At 43.8% G+C, this 16,883-nt stretch overlaps 1 protein-coding gene across 5 annotated transcripts in view; it reads left to right on the forward strand.

Annotated features, from left to right (window-relative positions):
* TNN (tenascin N) overlaps nt 1–16,883 on the forward strand; it is a 125,609-nt gene that overhangs the window by 102,089 nt on the left and 6,637 nt on the right. For all 5 annotated transcript variants that reach the window (XM_049868524.1, XM_049868526.1, XM_049868525.1 and 2 more), the window contains 4 exons: nt 2,236–2,368; nt 2,805–2,956; nt 10,666–10,762; nt 11,660–11,827. In XM_049868524.1, the coding sequence (XP_049724481.1) occupies nt 2,236–2,368; nt 2,805–2,956; nt 10,666–10,762; nt 11,660–11,827 (550 nt within the window). The remainder of the gene's footprint in view (nt 1–2,235; nt 2,369–2,804; nt 2,957–10,665; nt 10,763–11,659; nt 11,828–16,883) is intronic.

Here is a 16,883-nt window from a genome sequence, read left to right on the forward strand (position 1 = left end):
ATTTGAACTGCCAAACATTTGGTTAGATGAGCTCTTAACCACTATGTCACCAGGGCTCCTGGCACATGGTAGGTGCTCATTAAATATTTATTGAATGAATCCATTAACCTTTATTTCAAAGGTTTTACCTGGAATCTGAAGGTCTGCAAATTTTCCAAACATGTCCTAATATAAAATGATCATTCTTTTGCCTTGGCAAAACAGAAAGAAGGGAGGAAGGAAAACAGGAATGGCACTTTAATGTTTTCAGTGTTTCAATTCATCTTTACATAGCCTCGCTAGGAAAGTTGTTGGCTGCCTTTGAGTCGTCCCCTGACTCATGGCGACCACATGCACAATGGGATAGGACCGTTGTGATCCGTAGGGTTTTCATTGGCTGATTTTTCAGAAGTAGATCTCCAGACTTTGCTTCCTAGTGTGTCTTAGTCTGGAAGGTCTGCTGAAACTGGTTCATTGTCATAGCAACAAGCGAGCCTCCACTGACAGACAAGTGGTAGCCGCACTTGAGGTGCATTGGCCTGAAACTGAACCCGGCAGTGCACCTCAAGCCTGGAAAATTATTCCCCCCTTTTTTTTTTTAATTTTATTTGTTTTGTTGTTGCTGAGAATATACACAGTAGAACATGCACCAATTCAACAGTTCCTACATGTACGATTCAGTGACACTGATTACATTCTTCAAGCTGCACAGCCATTCTCACCCTCCTTTTCTGGGTTTTCCCCCCGCATTAACATAAGCTCACTGCTCCCTAAGGTTTCTGTCTAACCTTTCGAATTGCTGTTGTCAGTTTGATCCCATATACATAGTTCTTAAAAGAGCATAATGCTCAAGGGAAACTTTTTTTTTTTTTACTAGTTAAGCTAAACTATTGTTTGGTTTTAAGAAGACTTCAGGGAATATTTTTGGTTTAAAGTTTAAAGATTATCTCAGGGGAATAGTTTCAGAGGTTCATCCAGGCTTCATGGCTCCAGAAAGTCTGGAGTCCGTGAGAATTTGAAATTCTGCTCTACATTATCCCTCTTTTGATCAGAATTCCTCTATAGAATCCTTGATCAAAATGTTCAGTAGTGGTAGCCCGGCACCATCCAGTTCTGGTCTCATGGCAAAGGTGGCATTTGTTCATGGAGGCAATTAGCCACACATTCCATACCCTCCTTTTGATTAGGAGGTAGAACAGAAGCACTAAACACGGTATTAGGCCAGTTAACTGGTATGTTCCATGAAACCATGACCCTAAACCTACAAACCAAGGAACCAAATCCCATGAGGTGTTTGTTTGCACACAGGCAGCCTCAGCAGCTACTTTCTCTCTCTCTTTTTTTTTTGTCATCATTGTAAATGTATCTATCACACAACTTTTGCCAGTTCAACTTTTTACATGTGTACAACTTCTTGACAGAAATTATAATAATAGGCTGTGCAACACTACCTGGAATCAATGCTATTTTTCTATCACCGTTAACCCCTTCTCCCCCTCCTTCCTGCCCCTGATAACCACTAATAAACTTTGTTCTCATACCTTTGCCTTTTCTTGTCTTTTTGTATAAGTGAGGCTGTACAATGTTTGTCCTTTTCTGATTGACCTCTTTCACTCAGCATCCATCCTTACCATCCATATCATAGCAGGTATCAAGACTTCATTTCTTCTCCTGACTGAGTACTTCATTATTCAATATGACAATTCATGATTACATAGCCTGGCTAGGACCAACCTAAATGCTTATCAACAAATGAATGGATAAACAAAATTAGGCACATAATACAATGGAACACTACTCAGTCCTTTATTTATAGAGGAAATAACAGAGCCTCAGAGGGAAGTTTATTGAAAAATCAACTGTCTGCCTCACGGATATCAATGGCCAGTTTCATCTCCCCCTGTTAACTCTTCCTCAGTCTGGCATTTTCTTTGGTGCTGCCAGTGGTGGCCGGAGTCAGTGCCCCAGAGTGTACCTGGATGGTGGAGGTCCCCAGGAGACCCCCCACAGGGGCAGTACCTGCTGCTGGCTCCCAGCTAGTACTTCCGTCAGTGCTGAATCTCCTTGGGCTGGCCCTGCAGAGAAGGGGCCAGGACCCATTGGGATTCTAGGCTGCCATGGAGCCCTCAAAGAAACACATCACTGCTCCTTCAGAGAGCTCTGCCGTTAGCACACAGGGAATGCTGTTGACACTGAGGGTGATAAGGGAGTGAGAAGCTGAATGACCGACTGTTTGCCATGTCCTTTGTTTGGTAGGGGGCACAGCTTGGACGATGGGACCGGAGATTTGAGTCACAAGGCCTTCAGCAAGGCGTCACCTACCCCGTTTCCTTGGTTGCCTTTAAGGGTGATCGCCAGAGCAGGAGTGTATCAACCACCCTGTCCACAGGTAATGTGGAATCCTGTTCTCTGAACAAGAATGCAGTAGGGGGTGAGTATTGGAGAGGCTAGAGAAAGCATCCAAGGAGGAGAGAGTGGATACAGAGTTGTGGGTTCCTCTAGGCACGGGGAAGTGGAAATTGGGTCATGGGTTCAAAAGAAATATAAAGAAGGGAGCAAAATGGAGTGTAATTTTGGGGACAGGTTGGGCCAACGGAGGAAGTGATATGAACTTGACCTTAGTTCTGGTACATTTGGAGGGATTGTCAAGAGCATAGTGAGTGACAAAAATACGATACGCATCAAGAGTTGGAAGAAGCAAAGTAGTAGGAGGTTATAAAATACTTTGTAAACAAAATACACTGTCTTAAAAGAAGGGAAGAAGCCTCACTCCCCTTCTTCCTTGCTTTTTCCCTAATGACACTGTCTTTCTACTTGGCTCCCAGTTAGTGCCCGTTTTCCACACCCTTTGGACTGCAGTCAAGTTCAGCAGAACAGCAACGCTGCCAGTGGCCTGTACACCATCTACCTGCATGGCGATGCCAGCCGGCCCCTGCAGGTGTACTGCGATATGGAAACTGATGGAGGTGGCTGGATTGTGAGTCAAGCTGAGCCCCAGGGGGCTCCATGCAGGGTCTTGTTTCTCAGGTCATAGCCTCCCTGTAGAACCCCTGGCAACTCCACTTCTTTATCCAGGAAGAGGGGAACTTTTGTGGCTTGTGCTGTTTTTAGAGAGATCCTAACCCACTATAGGAAAAGAGCCTAGTCCGTTACACCTGGAATTGAGCAGGCTTGGTCAAATGAAGGTTGATGACTATGAAGGCTCCTGGGTTTGTCATGATCTAATAATGTCCTATATATAGGTAGTATTTTCACCTGCTTTAGAGTAAGTGAGAGAGGTTTATTTTTCCTATTTCAGAGATAGGGAAAGCGAGGCCTATAGAGCAAAGTGCCTTGGCTAGGTCACACCACAAGTTAATGACAAAGCTGGATCTTAGCCTTCTAGTTCAGTGGTCTTCCCAATGGGCCATCTCACATTTCCCTGGGAGCACGTAATCTCTTTAAAGGCTCAGTCCTCTGAATTTGGGCCCTTTGTCAGGTTCTGTGTCCTGACTCCACAATATAGAAACAAGGCCTTTGGGACTTTGATTTTAAAGACTAAAGCCTAAAAGAGGGAAATTTGGACAGTGTTCTGATCTTCTGTCTTCTTTGTGGAGGTTTTATTCTCTTGGACCATTGTCTGCTTAAACCACATGGCGTCTTCTTTGATTGCATCAGTCTGATCCAATTATGGGATGAGCTGCCTTTGAGGATTGCAATCTGATTCTTCCACTCTCCTCCCCTCCCTCCTCCCCTTTTCCCTGTGCCTGAACTGGTGGAGGCTCTCACTGCCCCAGACCAGCGTGCAGCCTTATCCACTGTGTATCCACAACTCATTTGGGAAGGAGAAAGCATGACCTTATAGTGTTCAAACTATATTCATTTACACGTTTGCTCAAGGGCCTGGGAAACCAAAGACACTTGAGCAGCCATGGATAAAATGATACCATCTGATGAGCAGCAATGAAAAAACTTATTATCTGCACAGCTGCATCTGACGCCTCAAAGGCAGTAATTGGATTGGATTGGGGTAATTCCCGGTTGATTTGTGCAAATAAGAGGACAGAATGTAACATGGGGAGTGTCCACCTGACCAGACCCATAGGGCTGTACCTGCTGCTTCTCATCAGCATCGTTGTAACTCCAAGCATTCAGTCGCTTCCGGCTTGAAGCCCAGTTCTCTGCCTTTGTGCCCATAATTGACAACTGAAGTGTGTACTGTCTTGCCTGGCCTTATTGAAAGCCAAGCTTGCACAGGGAAGGAGACATTTACATAGGGCAACTTTTAGGAAAAGACCTGATTGTCTGCAGTCAAGTTCAACAGAACAGCAACATTGCCAGTGGCCTGTACACCATCTACCTGCATGGTGACGCCAGCTGGCCCCCGCAGGTGTACTGCAATATGGAAACTGATGGCTGGATTGTGAGTCAAGCTGAGCCCCAGGGGGCTCCGTGCAGGGCCTTGTTTCTCAGGTCATGGCCACCTCATATAACCCCTGACAGCTGTACTTCTTTATCCAGGAAGAGAGGAACTTTTGTGGCTTGTGCTGTTTTTAGAGAGATCCTAACCTGCCTGGGAGTACCCATGATTTTGTCCACAAATATTTATTGAGTGCCTACTCTGCATCAGGCCCTGTTGTATGTACTAGAGACCCAGCAGTAAACCAAACAGACCAAAATCCCTGCCCTCAAGGAGCTCGCCTTGTATCTCCCACCCAGACAAATGATCCTTACTGGAACACAGAGGCCAATTCCAGAAATAATAAAATCATTCTGCATTCTAACCAACACAGGCTCCCCACCACACCCCGAGTCTTGTTTTCTGACTCAGACTTCTGGAGGTAATGCATGTACTGAGATCCTGTAGGGTTCTCCTTAAAGCCAACACACTCCAGAAAACGTATGGAGTCCTGAAAACTTCTTCACAAAATAATGACAGTTTCCATGTTTTTTGGGTTGACGAGAGTCTTGTCACTTAAGGATAATCTATAGAACATTGCTTCTTTTTATTGAGCTTTTAGAGTCATTTGGAGGAAATCTCCATCCCAGGCAGCAGGAACCCTATTTGATTTGTAGGCCAGAAGAGCCCTACCCTGTGGTGACAGAGGCTGCTGGTGGGAGGCTGGAACGAAGACCATCAGGGAACACTTAAAAGTCTTGAATATTTCCTTTTTTGTTTTCCATCTTTCAAGTCTTAAGGACTATATTAGAGGCCCTGTCCAGAGACAATTAAATGGAATTTGGATTTTTTCCTCTTCCTGATTTAGACATTCAGGATCTTGAGAAAGTTCTAGAGTCCAATGACAACTCTGTAGTGTAGAGCCAGACATAAAAAGATTTTTTTCCACCTTGAGACTTATTTTGTTACCTCAAATAGTTCATTATAAGGTGTTTTCACCTCATCTCATGGGACGGAAATCAACTAGATTGTGAATCAGTCAATTAAAGCTGCCTGATCAAGACGTAGAAATGATCCCTGTGGGTGGGTTCATTTGGGATCTGATATAATAAAATGAAAACTAACGTTTCTTGTGTTTACTATGTCTGTATGTGCCAGACTCTGGCTTAGGTATGTTATGATTTATTATGATTAATGACCTTGCAGAAGCCTCAGTGTAAGCCCATGGTAAGGGGACTATTTACATCTTGATCTGACACTTGGGAAAAGCGTGTCTAGATTAACTTGCCCACAGTCACAGCTAGTAAGTGGTAGAGTAGGGTCTAAATGTTGATCCAAAGAGCACTAGCACCACTGTTTGTGGAGCTTACATGTACAGGTAGAAGCATTATTAAAAAAATAACAATCAGCGCGACCACTCCTATCATGTTTAGCTCTCAAGGTCAAGCAGATTATATACGAAGAGGCAGCAGTGACCAAAACTCAAGCAACCAGTTGACAGATCTCAAGGTCAGTCCTCACAGTGTCAACCCAAAGTTTCAAAGGGGTCAACTGCTATCCCTTCTGGAGCTAATGAAAAAAGGCAGATCCCTCTTTCCTTGCAGAGGTATTACATCTGTGTTATTCTTAGAGGGAATATTTTCAGGCCAGGGTCTTGTTGAAATGTCAGGGGTCCCCTCTGGTTGTCAGAATTGCTTATATTCTTGTGGGCGCTATGGTCACTGATTGGAAATAGAGGCAAAATGCCTTTGTAATGTATCTGTCCTGGAGCCCTGGTGGCACAATGGTTAAGAGCTTGGCTGTTAACCAAAAGGTCGGCAATTCAAATCCACCAGCCGCTTCTCGGAAACCCTGTGGGGCAGTTCTACTCTGTCCTAAAGAGTTGCTATGAGTTGGAATCGACTCCTAAGCAACTAGTTTGGTCTTTTTTTTGGTAATGTGTCTGTCCTAGGAGGGCAGGATTGGATCTGAGCCCAGCCTCATTCTGGGAACTCGGTTTGATGTGATGTATGGAACCAAGCATTTGTGCCACATCTGTCTTGGGATTCCACAATCCACAATAAGTGAAGAGCCTCAGGGAAGTGGTTGGAACAGGCACCGTGCTATGAAGTTAACAAGCAAAGTTATTGGAAATAGGCTTAGTAGAGAGCTGGTGTTTTTAAGCTTTCTGACTAAAGGAGGAGGAGGTTTGTGTTTTATCTTTGCATCGACTATTAAATAATTAGCTATATGACTCTTGACTTTTATGTATGTAAATGGCATGATGTATACTTGTCCCTGAGCCAGCACTTAGGTGCCCAATAAACGATTGCCGTTGTTAGCTGCCGTAGGGTCAGCCCCTGATTCATGGTGACTCCAAGTCTAACAGAACATACGGTTTTCATTGGATGATTTTCAGAAGCAGATTGCCAGGCCTTTCTTCCTAGTCCATCTTAGTTGAGAAGCTCTGTCGAAACCTGTTGTTGAAACCTGTTCAGTATCATAGCAACCTGCACACCTTTACTGACAGGCAGGTGGTGGGTGTGCATGAGGTACAGGTGCACTGGCCTGGAACCCAACCTGGATCTCTCATGTGGAAGGCAAGAATTCGACTATGGAACCACCGCTACCCTCTCAGCTGAGTCTGCTCTGACTCATGGCGACCTCATGTGTGTCAGAGTGGAACTGTACTCCGTAGAGTTTTCAACGGCTGACTTTTTGGAAGTAGATCACCAGGCCTTTCTTCCAAGACACCTCATTTAGCAGCTAAGCACATTTAACTGTACTACCCAGGGACTCCAAAAATGAGTGAAGAAAAAGTGAAGGGAGCCAAGAAAGGAATGAGACATTGTTAGAAGATGAACTGTTGTGAAACGAGAACAACAATGTTAGTGCAGTGTGTTATGTTTGCAACAGTAATTACTGAATTCTGCTTGGCTTCTTACCATTTATGGAATGTTTTTATGTGCACCTTCTCATTTGGTCCTCCCAGCCCCTCTGTGAGGCAGTCACCTCTTTCCTGTTTCTATCCCTGTTTTACTACGATCTGACTGAGGCTCAGGGACAGAAATGACTGACTCACCATCACCTACCCGCCAGTGGCTGTGGTCTGACTCCAGGCCGGGGCTTTCCCCTGCCTGCTGATGCCTTTGTTCAGTATCTCCTGGGCCAGCAAACATGGATGGTGCTTCAGAAAGCGTTGGCCAATGTGATCTTCCCACATGGAGCTTTAGCATTGTTCCAGGAACCCACTCTTCTCCTCCCTCCCTGTCACTTCCCAGAGAAAAATGTAAAGAATGCACAAATATTTGGAAGTCCCCAAATTCAAGATAATGTATTTTACCTCAAGGCACATGCTGTGAAGGCTGGTGGAGGGCGGGAGACTGGATTTTGCGCTGGGGCTTCTGCATTTGAATGAATTCAAAGGAAAATAGGCCGAGAGAAAGATGAGTGAGAGCAGGTTACCTGAGATAGTGTTTTGCTTGGCTGTCAAGGTCAGGCAGAATTGTATGTATTATCAATTCCAATAGTACATATAGAGGTACTTTTCAAGTTTACGTCATAGGAAGGAATCCAATTTACTTGGACTGGAACTGCCTTCCCTCACAAAATAGAGGAATTTTGCAAATAAAGCAGCCCATTCTTTCAAGAAATAGTATCCAACTCTGTCTCCATTTTCTCACTTACTCCTTAACCCACTCCAGCCTGGCTTCTGCGTTCATCTCTCGGTAACAGGGCACTTGATAAAGTCACCAGGGATTTCTGTGTTGCTAAATTCTCTGGGCAGTTTTAGTCTCCTGTTCCTTGACCTCTCCTCAGCATTTGACACTGCTGACCATGTCTTTCCTTTTGAAATATATTCTCTTTGTGGCATTTTTGATTCCACATTTTTCCTGTGTTTCTTCCACATCTCTAATTGCTCCTTCTCTGTCTCCTTAATCAACTCATCCTCGTTGATGTGGCCATTAAATACTGAAGTTCCTCGAAGCTTGATTCTAGGCCATTTTCTCTTTTCAGTTCCTTTTTTTCTCCCTAGGTTTAGGTGGTCTAATTCTTTCCCATGGCTTCATTTACCCTCTATGTCCCAGTGGCTGTCTGTATTAGTTAGAATAGAATGGGATAATGTTGCTATAACAAACCTGCCCCATATTCCAATGATCTGACACATAAAGGGAGGCCCTGTGGCACGGTGATTAAGAGCTACGACTGGAAACCCTATGGGGAAGTTCTCTGTCCTATGGGGTTGCTATGAGTCGGAATCACCATGATGGCAATGGTTTTGGTTTAACACATAAAGCTTTTTTTTTTTTTTCTCACTTTGCGTAAACTCTTCTTTGGGTTTGGCAGCCACTTCTAAGTGGTGACCCAGGGAGTCAGGCAGTTTTCATCTTGGGCTCTGCCCTTTTAACATGTGACCTTCACCATGGCACAGTGGCACCATAGCAATGGAAGGGAGAGCATGGAGAACCCCACTCATTCTTCTGTGATTCTACTTATAGCCCTTTATTTAGAACTAGTCACATGGCTCCAACTTAACTTCAAAAGAGGCTGAAAAAGACAAGGTCTTCCTGTGTTTCTGGGAACAGGAAAATGAATTAGAACTTGGGGACACGTAGCATTGTCTCAGACATGCTCCCACATTTATCAGTCTAGCCAGGCCTTGCTTTAGAACTCTATCTCCTACATTCAACTGACTAGGTGGCATCCTTACCAGGATGAGCAAGAGTACCTCACACTCTACATGTTCCAAAAATGACCTCATGACTTGCACACACAAGACCTGCCCTCTTTCAGAATCCCCCATCTCAGGGAATAGCTGAGTGCATAGCCATCCAGTTCTCCAAGCCAAAACACAAGAATCATTCTTGATTTCTTTATCTCTTCCAGCTCATGATCATCAAAAGTTTGGTCAATTTAACCTTCCATCCACTTCTGTTTATCCCCAGAGCAGCCCCCTAGTCCAAGCTCCCATCCTCTCTTACCTGTACTATACAGTGGTCTCTTATCTGGTCTTCTTGAAGCCACTCTTGCCCCTGGCCAGTCCATTCTCTATACTTGCAGCTGGAGGGATCTTATCAAGATATAAATAAAAGCATGCCATTTCCAGCTTTAACCCCCCTTGATAACTTCCAACACTCTTATGATAAGCCAACATCTTCAACACACCTATTAAAGTCCCACCAGTTCTGAACACTGCCCATCTCTCCAGCCTCCCTCCTCTTTCCTTCCTAATCGGTCCCCATAGTCTGAACATCCTTGCCTGCAGTCCTTTGCCTGACTGCTCTTACCTGTCCTGCAGCTCTCAGCCGCTTCCTGAGGGGAGCTTTCCTATTCCCTGGTCAGGTCCTCCTAGTGCATGCTCACACGATACTATCATGCCTTTCCCTCATAGCCCTTGTCACAATTTTAGTTGTAAACTTATTTGTTTCATTGTTTGATGATTTTACTGGACTATTAGCTCCATGAGGGCAGAAAATATTTGTTTTATTCATTTTGCACCTCATCTTGCACAGTACCTAGTACATAGGAGATGCTCAATATATATTTGTTGGGTAAATGAAATTTCTTCTCCATAAGAAGGTTCCTATGTCAAGAGTCAAATGAATTAAGGAAGAATTCCTACTTTCAAATGAGTTAAGGGGACAAAAGACAGCATATAAACATAAAGTGTCCAACTGAGTTGAATAGATGGTAAAGGTGACAGGTGAGAGTAGGCAGAGGTCTGGAATGTCCTTCCCTACCCAACCCACCACTAACAACCATATCACCAGCTCCTCAAATTTTCCCCTGCCCTGGAATGCAAATTTCTTTCAGGCAAGAACCTTCTCTGCTTTTATTATATACATTTCAGTATTCAATATACTGTTGTACACATAAAAAACACATAGAGATAATATAGTGGAACCCATGAATCTACCAATATATAAGGAGTCCCTGGGTGGAGCAAATGATTAAGTGCTTGGCTACTAACCAAAAAGTTGGAGGCTTGAGTCCATGCTGAGGCATCTGGGAAGAAAGGCCTGGCAGTCTGCTGCCAAAAGATCACAGGCATTCAAAACGGTACGGAGCACAGTTCTGCTCTGACAACCATGGTGTCACTATGAGTCAAATCTACTTGACAGCAGCTGGTTTTTGTTTTGTTTTTAATCCAATATATAAATAAAAAAAATTTTTTTTTTAAAAAGAAAGATACGCTAGCCAGAGGAAGTCAGTGTATGAGTCAAGTCTTATCTCTTAGCACTACCCTGAGTAATACAAATACGGCTCCCCTACCACTCAGCTATTTCTGTGCAAGTTTGTCAGAGTGAGTTGTTCATCTCCTTTCTCAGGTCTTCCAGAGGCGGAACAGTGGGCAGCTGGATTTCTTCAAGCGTTGGCGGACCTACGTGGAAGGCTTTGGGGACCCCATGAGGGAGTTCTGGCTTGGTATGATCTCTGAGAATCCAGGAGGGCTGGGTTTAGAGAGGTAACTTCTCCCTTGAAAAGCTGGCCAGGCAGCTTATGGAAGTTTACAGCATTCAGGGAGAGATGCAGGTGACGTGGACCCTCTGAGGAACTTGCAGACCAGGGTGTTGGTGGGACCACATTGCTGGGAAAGTTCTCATGAGCTCTGGTCCTGTGAAAGGGTGGGACTGTTACAAGGTGATTTTTACATTTTATCTACGCCCTACAGGATCTTCCTGAAGCCTGAATTTACAAACCACAGTAGTAGAATAGTTGATTGATTGGGATTCTGGATGTTATCAAGGGGTAATTCCAGTAGTCTCTGAAGTTTTGCTAGTATTGCCAGTCATTATGGGCATTGTTTTTTCCCTTTTCCCTGTGCCTTGCTCTGGAACAGATGTTTAGAGAGAATGAAATGGCCAAAACACCAACTGGGAAATGAGGAATTAAAAAGTCATAATCAGGATACTTGGTTTCTGAGTTGATGATGTTTGTGATTTGCTTGGTACAAGACCCCCTTCAGAGATCTTAGAATGAGTAGTTAGTATACTCTTCTACTTGTCTGGTGAGATAAGTGGATGATACATACAACTGCTTCTGCTAGAAAGAGGGAGTCAATGGAGGCAAGCTCATCCCATGAGTACCCTCCCCTACTCACTTCCACGGGATATGGTTCTTGTTCTTGTTGGCATGACTGTGCCAAAGAAACAATAGGATAAGAAAATGAGCCCCCCAAAGAGAAAGTACTGGGAAGGCCCCTCATTAGTAGAGGCAGATAAAGGCTAAGCTGACTTTTGGTCCTGAAAGTATCAGATGCAAATGGTGAGTGCTCACACACATGGGTTGATCGGCTATTGGAATTTTATTCTGTATTTTTAGGCCTTGACAAGCTACACAATCTCACTGCTGGCTCTTCTCCCCGGTATGAGGTGAGAGTGGATTTACAGACCGCCAACGATTCTGCCTATGCTGTATACGATTTCTTCCAAGTGGCCTCCAGCAAGGAGCGGTATAAGTTAACTGTTGGGAAATACCGAGGCACAGCAGGTAAGAAAAAATGTTTTCTTGTTGCTTCTTCTTTTTGTTGCTAGGGCCTCTTGCTGTCTGTGCGTCTGAGGATTGGTTTGCCACATGCCATGGATCTGGGGGTGGAATATTGTTCTGCAGAGGCGAATCATCCACATTGCCAGTTGAAGGGCTACTCCCTGTAGGGGCTGGGGGTGAACAAAGTGGGTAAGACAATCCATGACCATCATATAGCTGTAACTTTTGTACACTATACATTGACACCCCCCTCAAAAAAAAGATTCAGGCTGTTTTATGCTAGCAGATGAGCCCACTTTATGGGCTATTTGCCTGGTACCTGCCAATCTTTCAGCTTCAACAGTGTGACTGCCATCTTTGCACAGCAGTGTATGTTATTATTTAAATATTTTATGGCTTTTTGCCATAAGCGAAGACAGAAAAATGAAAGTGCTGATTCAAATTATAAGAAGTATAGGCCTCATTAACTTAATACAACTGTGACAACACAGAAATTAGCAGTTAAGCTGGAAGCAGGGAGTCTTTAGCCTCAATTAGCTGTTCGTTGGATTTAAGCCGGTTGATGGTGTGTTCAGTTGTGAAGGAAAAGAACAAAATTAAGCAACGTGACTGAAACACTGGCATTATATCATTGACTACTTTATCTAAGAGGGAAGGTGTGGTTACTGTTTTAATACTATATTTTAAACCTGTATTTATAGTTTTAAAGCCCTGACAAGTAAGTCTGTTGTTTGACTTTTACATGTTTTTGATAGACCTTCATGTAGCTGTAGGAATGTGCTGTGAGCAGAAGCTGACTGACTCTATCAGACACAGTCTCTCCCTTTAGACTCATGTGTAAATAGGTGAATAATAACGTAACTTTTAAAAAGAGCCAAATAGGTGGTAAGGAAAACAGAGCTGTAGGGATGTGGAATAGATGGGTACATTAAGGACTGTGGCAATGGAAGGAAGCTTCTTGAAGGTTGTGGGCTAGACTCGTGCCTGAAGGAAGGGTAGAACTTAGATGGGAAAGGAACGGGCATTCCAGCCTGGGAAGGCCTAGCAGTGAGCACGGACTGAGCAGAGCAAGGAGATCAGGGTGCACTCTTCTCTTTATTGTGGTAAAATATGCACAGCATGTAGTTTGCCATTTTAGCCATTTTCCAGTGTACAATCCAGTGGCGTTAACCACATTCACAGTGTTGGGCAGCCATCACCACCATTTGTTTTAAATTTTTTTTATTACTCCAAGTAAAAACTCTGTACCCATTAAGCAATGTCTCCCTATTCCCTCCTAACCACCCCCAGCTCATGGTGACCACTCATCTACTTTCTATCTCTATGCATTTGTTTATTCTAGGTATTTCCTATTAATGGGATTGTTGAACATTGTCCTCTTCTGTCCGGTTTATTTCCTTCAGTACAATGCTTTCAAGGCTCATCCATGTTGTAGCATGTGTTAGAACTTCATTCCTTTTTATGACAGAATAATAGATTACATTTTCTTTGTCCATTCATCTGTTGATGGAGACTTGGGTTGTTTTCCCTTTTTGGCTTCTGCAAAGAATGCTGCAGTGAACACTGGTGAACATTATCTGTTTGTGTACCTGCTTTCGATTCTTTTGGGTATATTCCTAGGAGTGGAATTGCTGGGTCCTGTTTGGGGTATATTCTTGAAGCCTTGCAGGTCTTCTCAAAATTATCCACTCAAGTACCCCTAATGGCAGAGTACTATACATAAATACCTTTGAATCTCTGGGACCGTGATCTAAAGTGGTCAACTGCTAATGGAAAATTTCTTTGAGATCTTATAATTTAATTTTAAAGATGTATGAATTTTATATTTGCTCTTGTTTCCCAGCACCTAGCATAAAGTCTGGTACAGAGCAGGTGGGTTAAAAAAAAAAAAAAAATCAGACCAGAGATGCAAGGGAAAGATTAGTCCAAAGGACTAATGGACCACAACTACCACAACTCCCACCAGAATGAGCCCAGAACAACTAGATGGTTCCAGGTTACCACCACCGACTGCACTGGCAGGGACCACAATAGACAGACCTGGATAGAGCAGGAGAAAAATGTAGAATAAAATTGAAATTCACACACACATACAAAAGACCAGGCTTACTGGTCTGATGGAGACTGGAGAAACCCTAAGAGTATGGCCCCCAGACACCCTTTTAACTCAATACTGAAGTCACTCCTGAGGTTCACTCTTCAGACATAGACTAGACATTTTAGGGCCAACAATAACACACATGAGGGACAGGGTTCATATATCAGTCATGTGTACGAGAAGACTAATGGGCACACCAGCCCAAAAGCAAAGATGAAAAGGCAGGGAGGGATAGGAAAACTGTGCAACGAATGGAAACAGGGAACCTGGGGTGGAGAAGGGGAGAGTGTTGACGAATCACAAGGTTGGCAACCAATGTCACAGAACAATTTGTCTATTAACCATTTAATGAGAAACTAATTCATGTGAACTTTCACCTAAATCACAATAAAAAAATGAAATTTCTAATATGACTTTTTAATATAATCTTACGGTTGCTCTATATCTTAAAGGATAGTCTCTGAGACTCCAAGAGATCCTATAGGGGTTAGTGAAGAGAGAAGCTTGGTGACTTGGTGACATGGATGAGTTTGGTGACATGGTAGGAGACAAAGTGGGAGAGGTTTGGGCTGCAGACACAGGAGAGCTGGTCAAGGATTCTAAGTAGACGCTGTGTAGGGAAAAATATGCAAAGAATTATTTTAGGGAAAAAAACAAACAAAAAACAATCCTTGGAACAAAAGGTGCTGCAGCTAGAGAAGCCAGCACTCCTTTAGATATTGTTGCTTCTCTTTTCAGTGGTCCTGGGTCTCCACAGGTTGGAAACGGGCTGGGTAACCTTTTATATTGTACTACATCCACTCAAAAGAAGCCCTGATGGCAGCGGTTAAGCGCTTGGCTGCTAACCAAAAGACTGGTGGTTTGAACCCACCAGCTGCTCTGAGGGAGAAAGATGTGGCAGTCTGCTTCCGTAAAAATGTACAGCCTTGGAAACCCTATGGAGCAGTTCTCCTCTGGCCTACAGGGTTGCTATGAGTTGGAATTGACTCGACGGCAATGGGTAATGAGTATTTCCACTCAAAGTAGAACAAAAAACAGTTGGCGTTGAGTCAACTCTGACTCAAGGAGACGCTACGCATGTCAGAATGGAACTGTGCTCCATATGGTTTTCAATGGCTACTTTTTCAGAAGTAAATTGCCAGAACTTTCTTCCTAGGTGTCTGGGTGGACTTGAGCCCCTAGCCTTTCGGTTAGTAGCTAACGGTGTTCGCCTTTTGCATCACCCAGGGACTTCCAATGTAGAATACAAAACACAAAAATTCAGACATTGAAGAGAGACATTTAAAATGCCATTGGGAAACAGAGATGGCTATTCATATGATTAAAAGGATCTTAACTGAAGGAGGAGGGATTTAAAACATCATTTTGTAGGACAAAGCACTCTGCCTACCTTGTTTCTACCTATCTCTAAATACATTCGGACTACCTTCTCAACAGCTTATTCCAGGATCTCCCAGCCCTTTGGTGTAATGGGGTGTGCATACTTCAGTCTTCCTTAGACCTCTTGGGCATGCTCTTGGTCACACAGAGCACGTCTGGTCACCTATTTTGTTTCGAATACCCCATTCACTGTTCTTGACCAGCATGATCAGCTAGCTCTCAGCCTTTCGTCCTCAGCTAAAGAGTCCCAGTCTTCAGAGGTTCCATTAATGGAATCTTCCCCAGAATGAAGTTGGGATGTTTCCCCTCGGCAGCTGAGCCCTACCTCTGTCCCTGATACCCGGTGGCCTCACTGGCCTCCTAGCTGGTACCTCCCTCAGACCTGCCCTCCCAGGTGGTGTCGCCAAGGCTCCCCATTCCCGTTTCCTCCACCAGTAAATTTTACCATTTCTGAGGCCTGTCTTAAGATAACCCAGTAAATGAACTGACGCTCATGTGGAAGTGGGTAGAAGGGAGTCAACATTTTCATGAATTAATGTGATTCTCCCCCCAAGTACTGTATTTGCATTTTAACTGTGATCAGGAGATAATTCCTGCTCTAAGGTTGTCCAGGCCCACAGTGCAGGTCAGTGGAGACTGTATTTTTTAATCGGAAGCCTGGGAAGACTCTCAAATACACAGCATTTAGGTAGCAATCTGGTCTTCCCACGTGTGCTGGCTGTCATTCTGACTTTTAAATTCTGCACTACAATGGCAAAAGCGGGGCTGTTGGAGGTTCCTCTTTCCTTCTATATGCTGATTGGCCCGTGAGGAGAGTTTGGAATTTTGGAAGCTCTTGGCTACTCATGTCCTACTTGATGAGACAATGTTCAGAGGACATGGTGTCCAAGTGAAGCTGGGCATTTGGATATCTCCGCACATATGCCAGCTCTCTCCAGCTTTTCATTTCAACATTTCAAATTTATTTTTTATTGTGGTAAAAATATGTATATAACAAAACATTTGCCATTTTTTCCCTGTACAATTTGTTGTTGTTAGGTGAGAGTTAATGAGACTCATAGCGACCCTCTGCATAACTGAACGAAACACTGCCCAGTCCTGTGCCAGCCTCACAATTGTTATGCTTGAGCCCATTATTGCAGCCACTATGTCAGTCCATCTCATTGAGGGTCTTCCTCTTTTTCGCTGACCCTCTACTTTACCAAGCATGATGTCCTTCTCCAGGAACTGATCCCTCCTGCTAACATGTCCAAAGCATGTGAGATGTAGTCTCGCCATCTTTGCTTCTAAGGAGCATTCTGATTGTACTTCTTCTGAGACAGATTTGTTCATTCTTTTGGCAATCCATGGTATATTCAGTATTCTTCTCTAAAAGCACAATTCGAAGACATCAATTCTTCAGTCTTCCTTATTTGTTGTCCAGCTTTCGCATGCATATGAGGCTATTGAAAACACCGTGGCTTGGGTCTGGAGCACCTTAGTCCTCAAGGTGACATGCTTGGTTTTCAACACTTTAAAGAGGTCTTTTGCAGCCGATTTGCCCAATGCAATGTGTCTTTTGATTTCTTGACAATTTACTGA

The sequence above is a fragment of the Elephas maximus genome, chromosome 24, assembly GCF_024166365.1.
Source record: "Elephas maximus indicus isolate mEleMax1 chromosome 24, mEleMax1 primary haplotype, whole genome shotgun sequence".
Classification (NCBI taxonomy): domain Eukaryota; kingdom Metazoa; phylum Chordata; class Mammalia; order Proboscidea; family Elephantidae; genus Elephas; species Elephas maximus.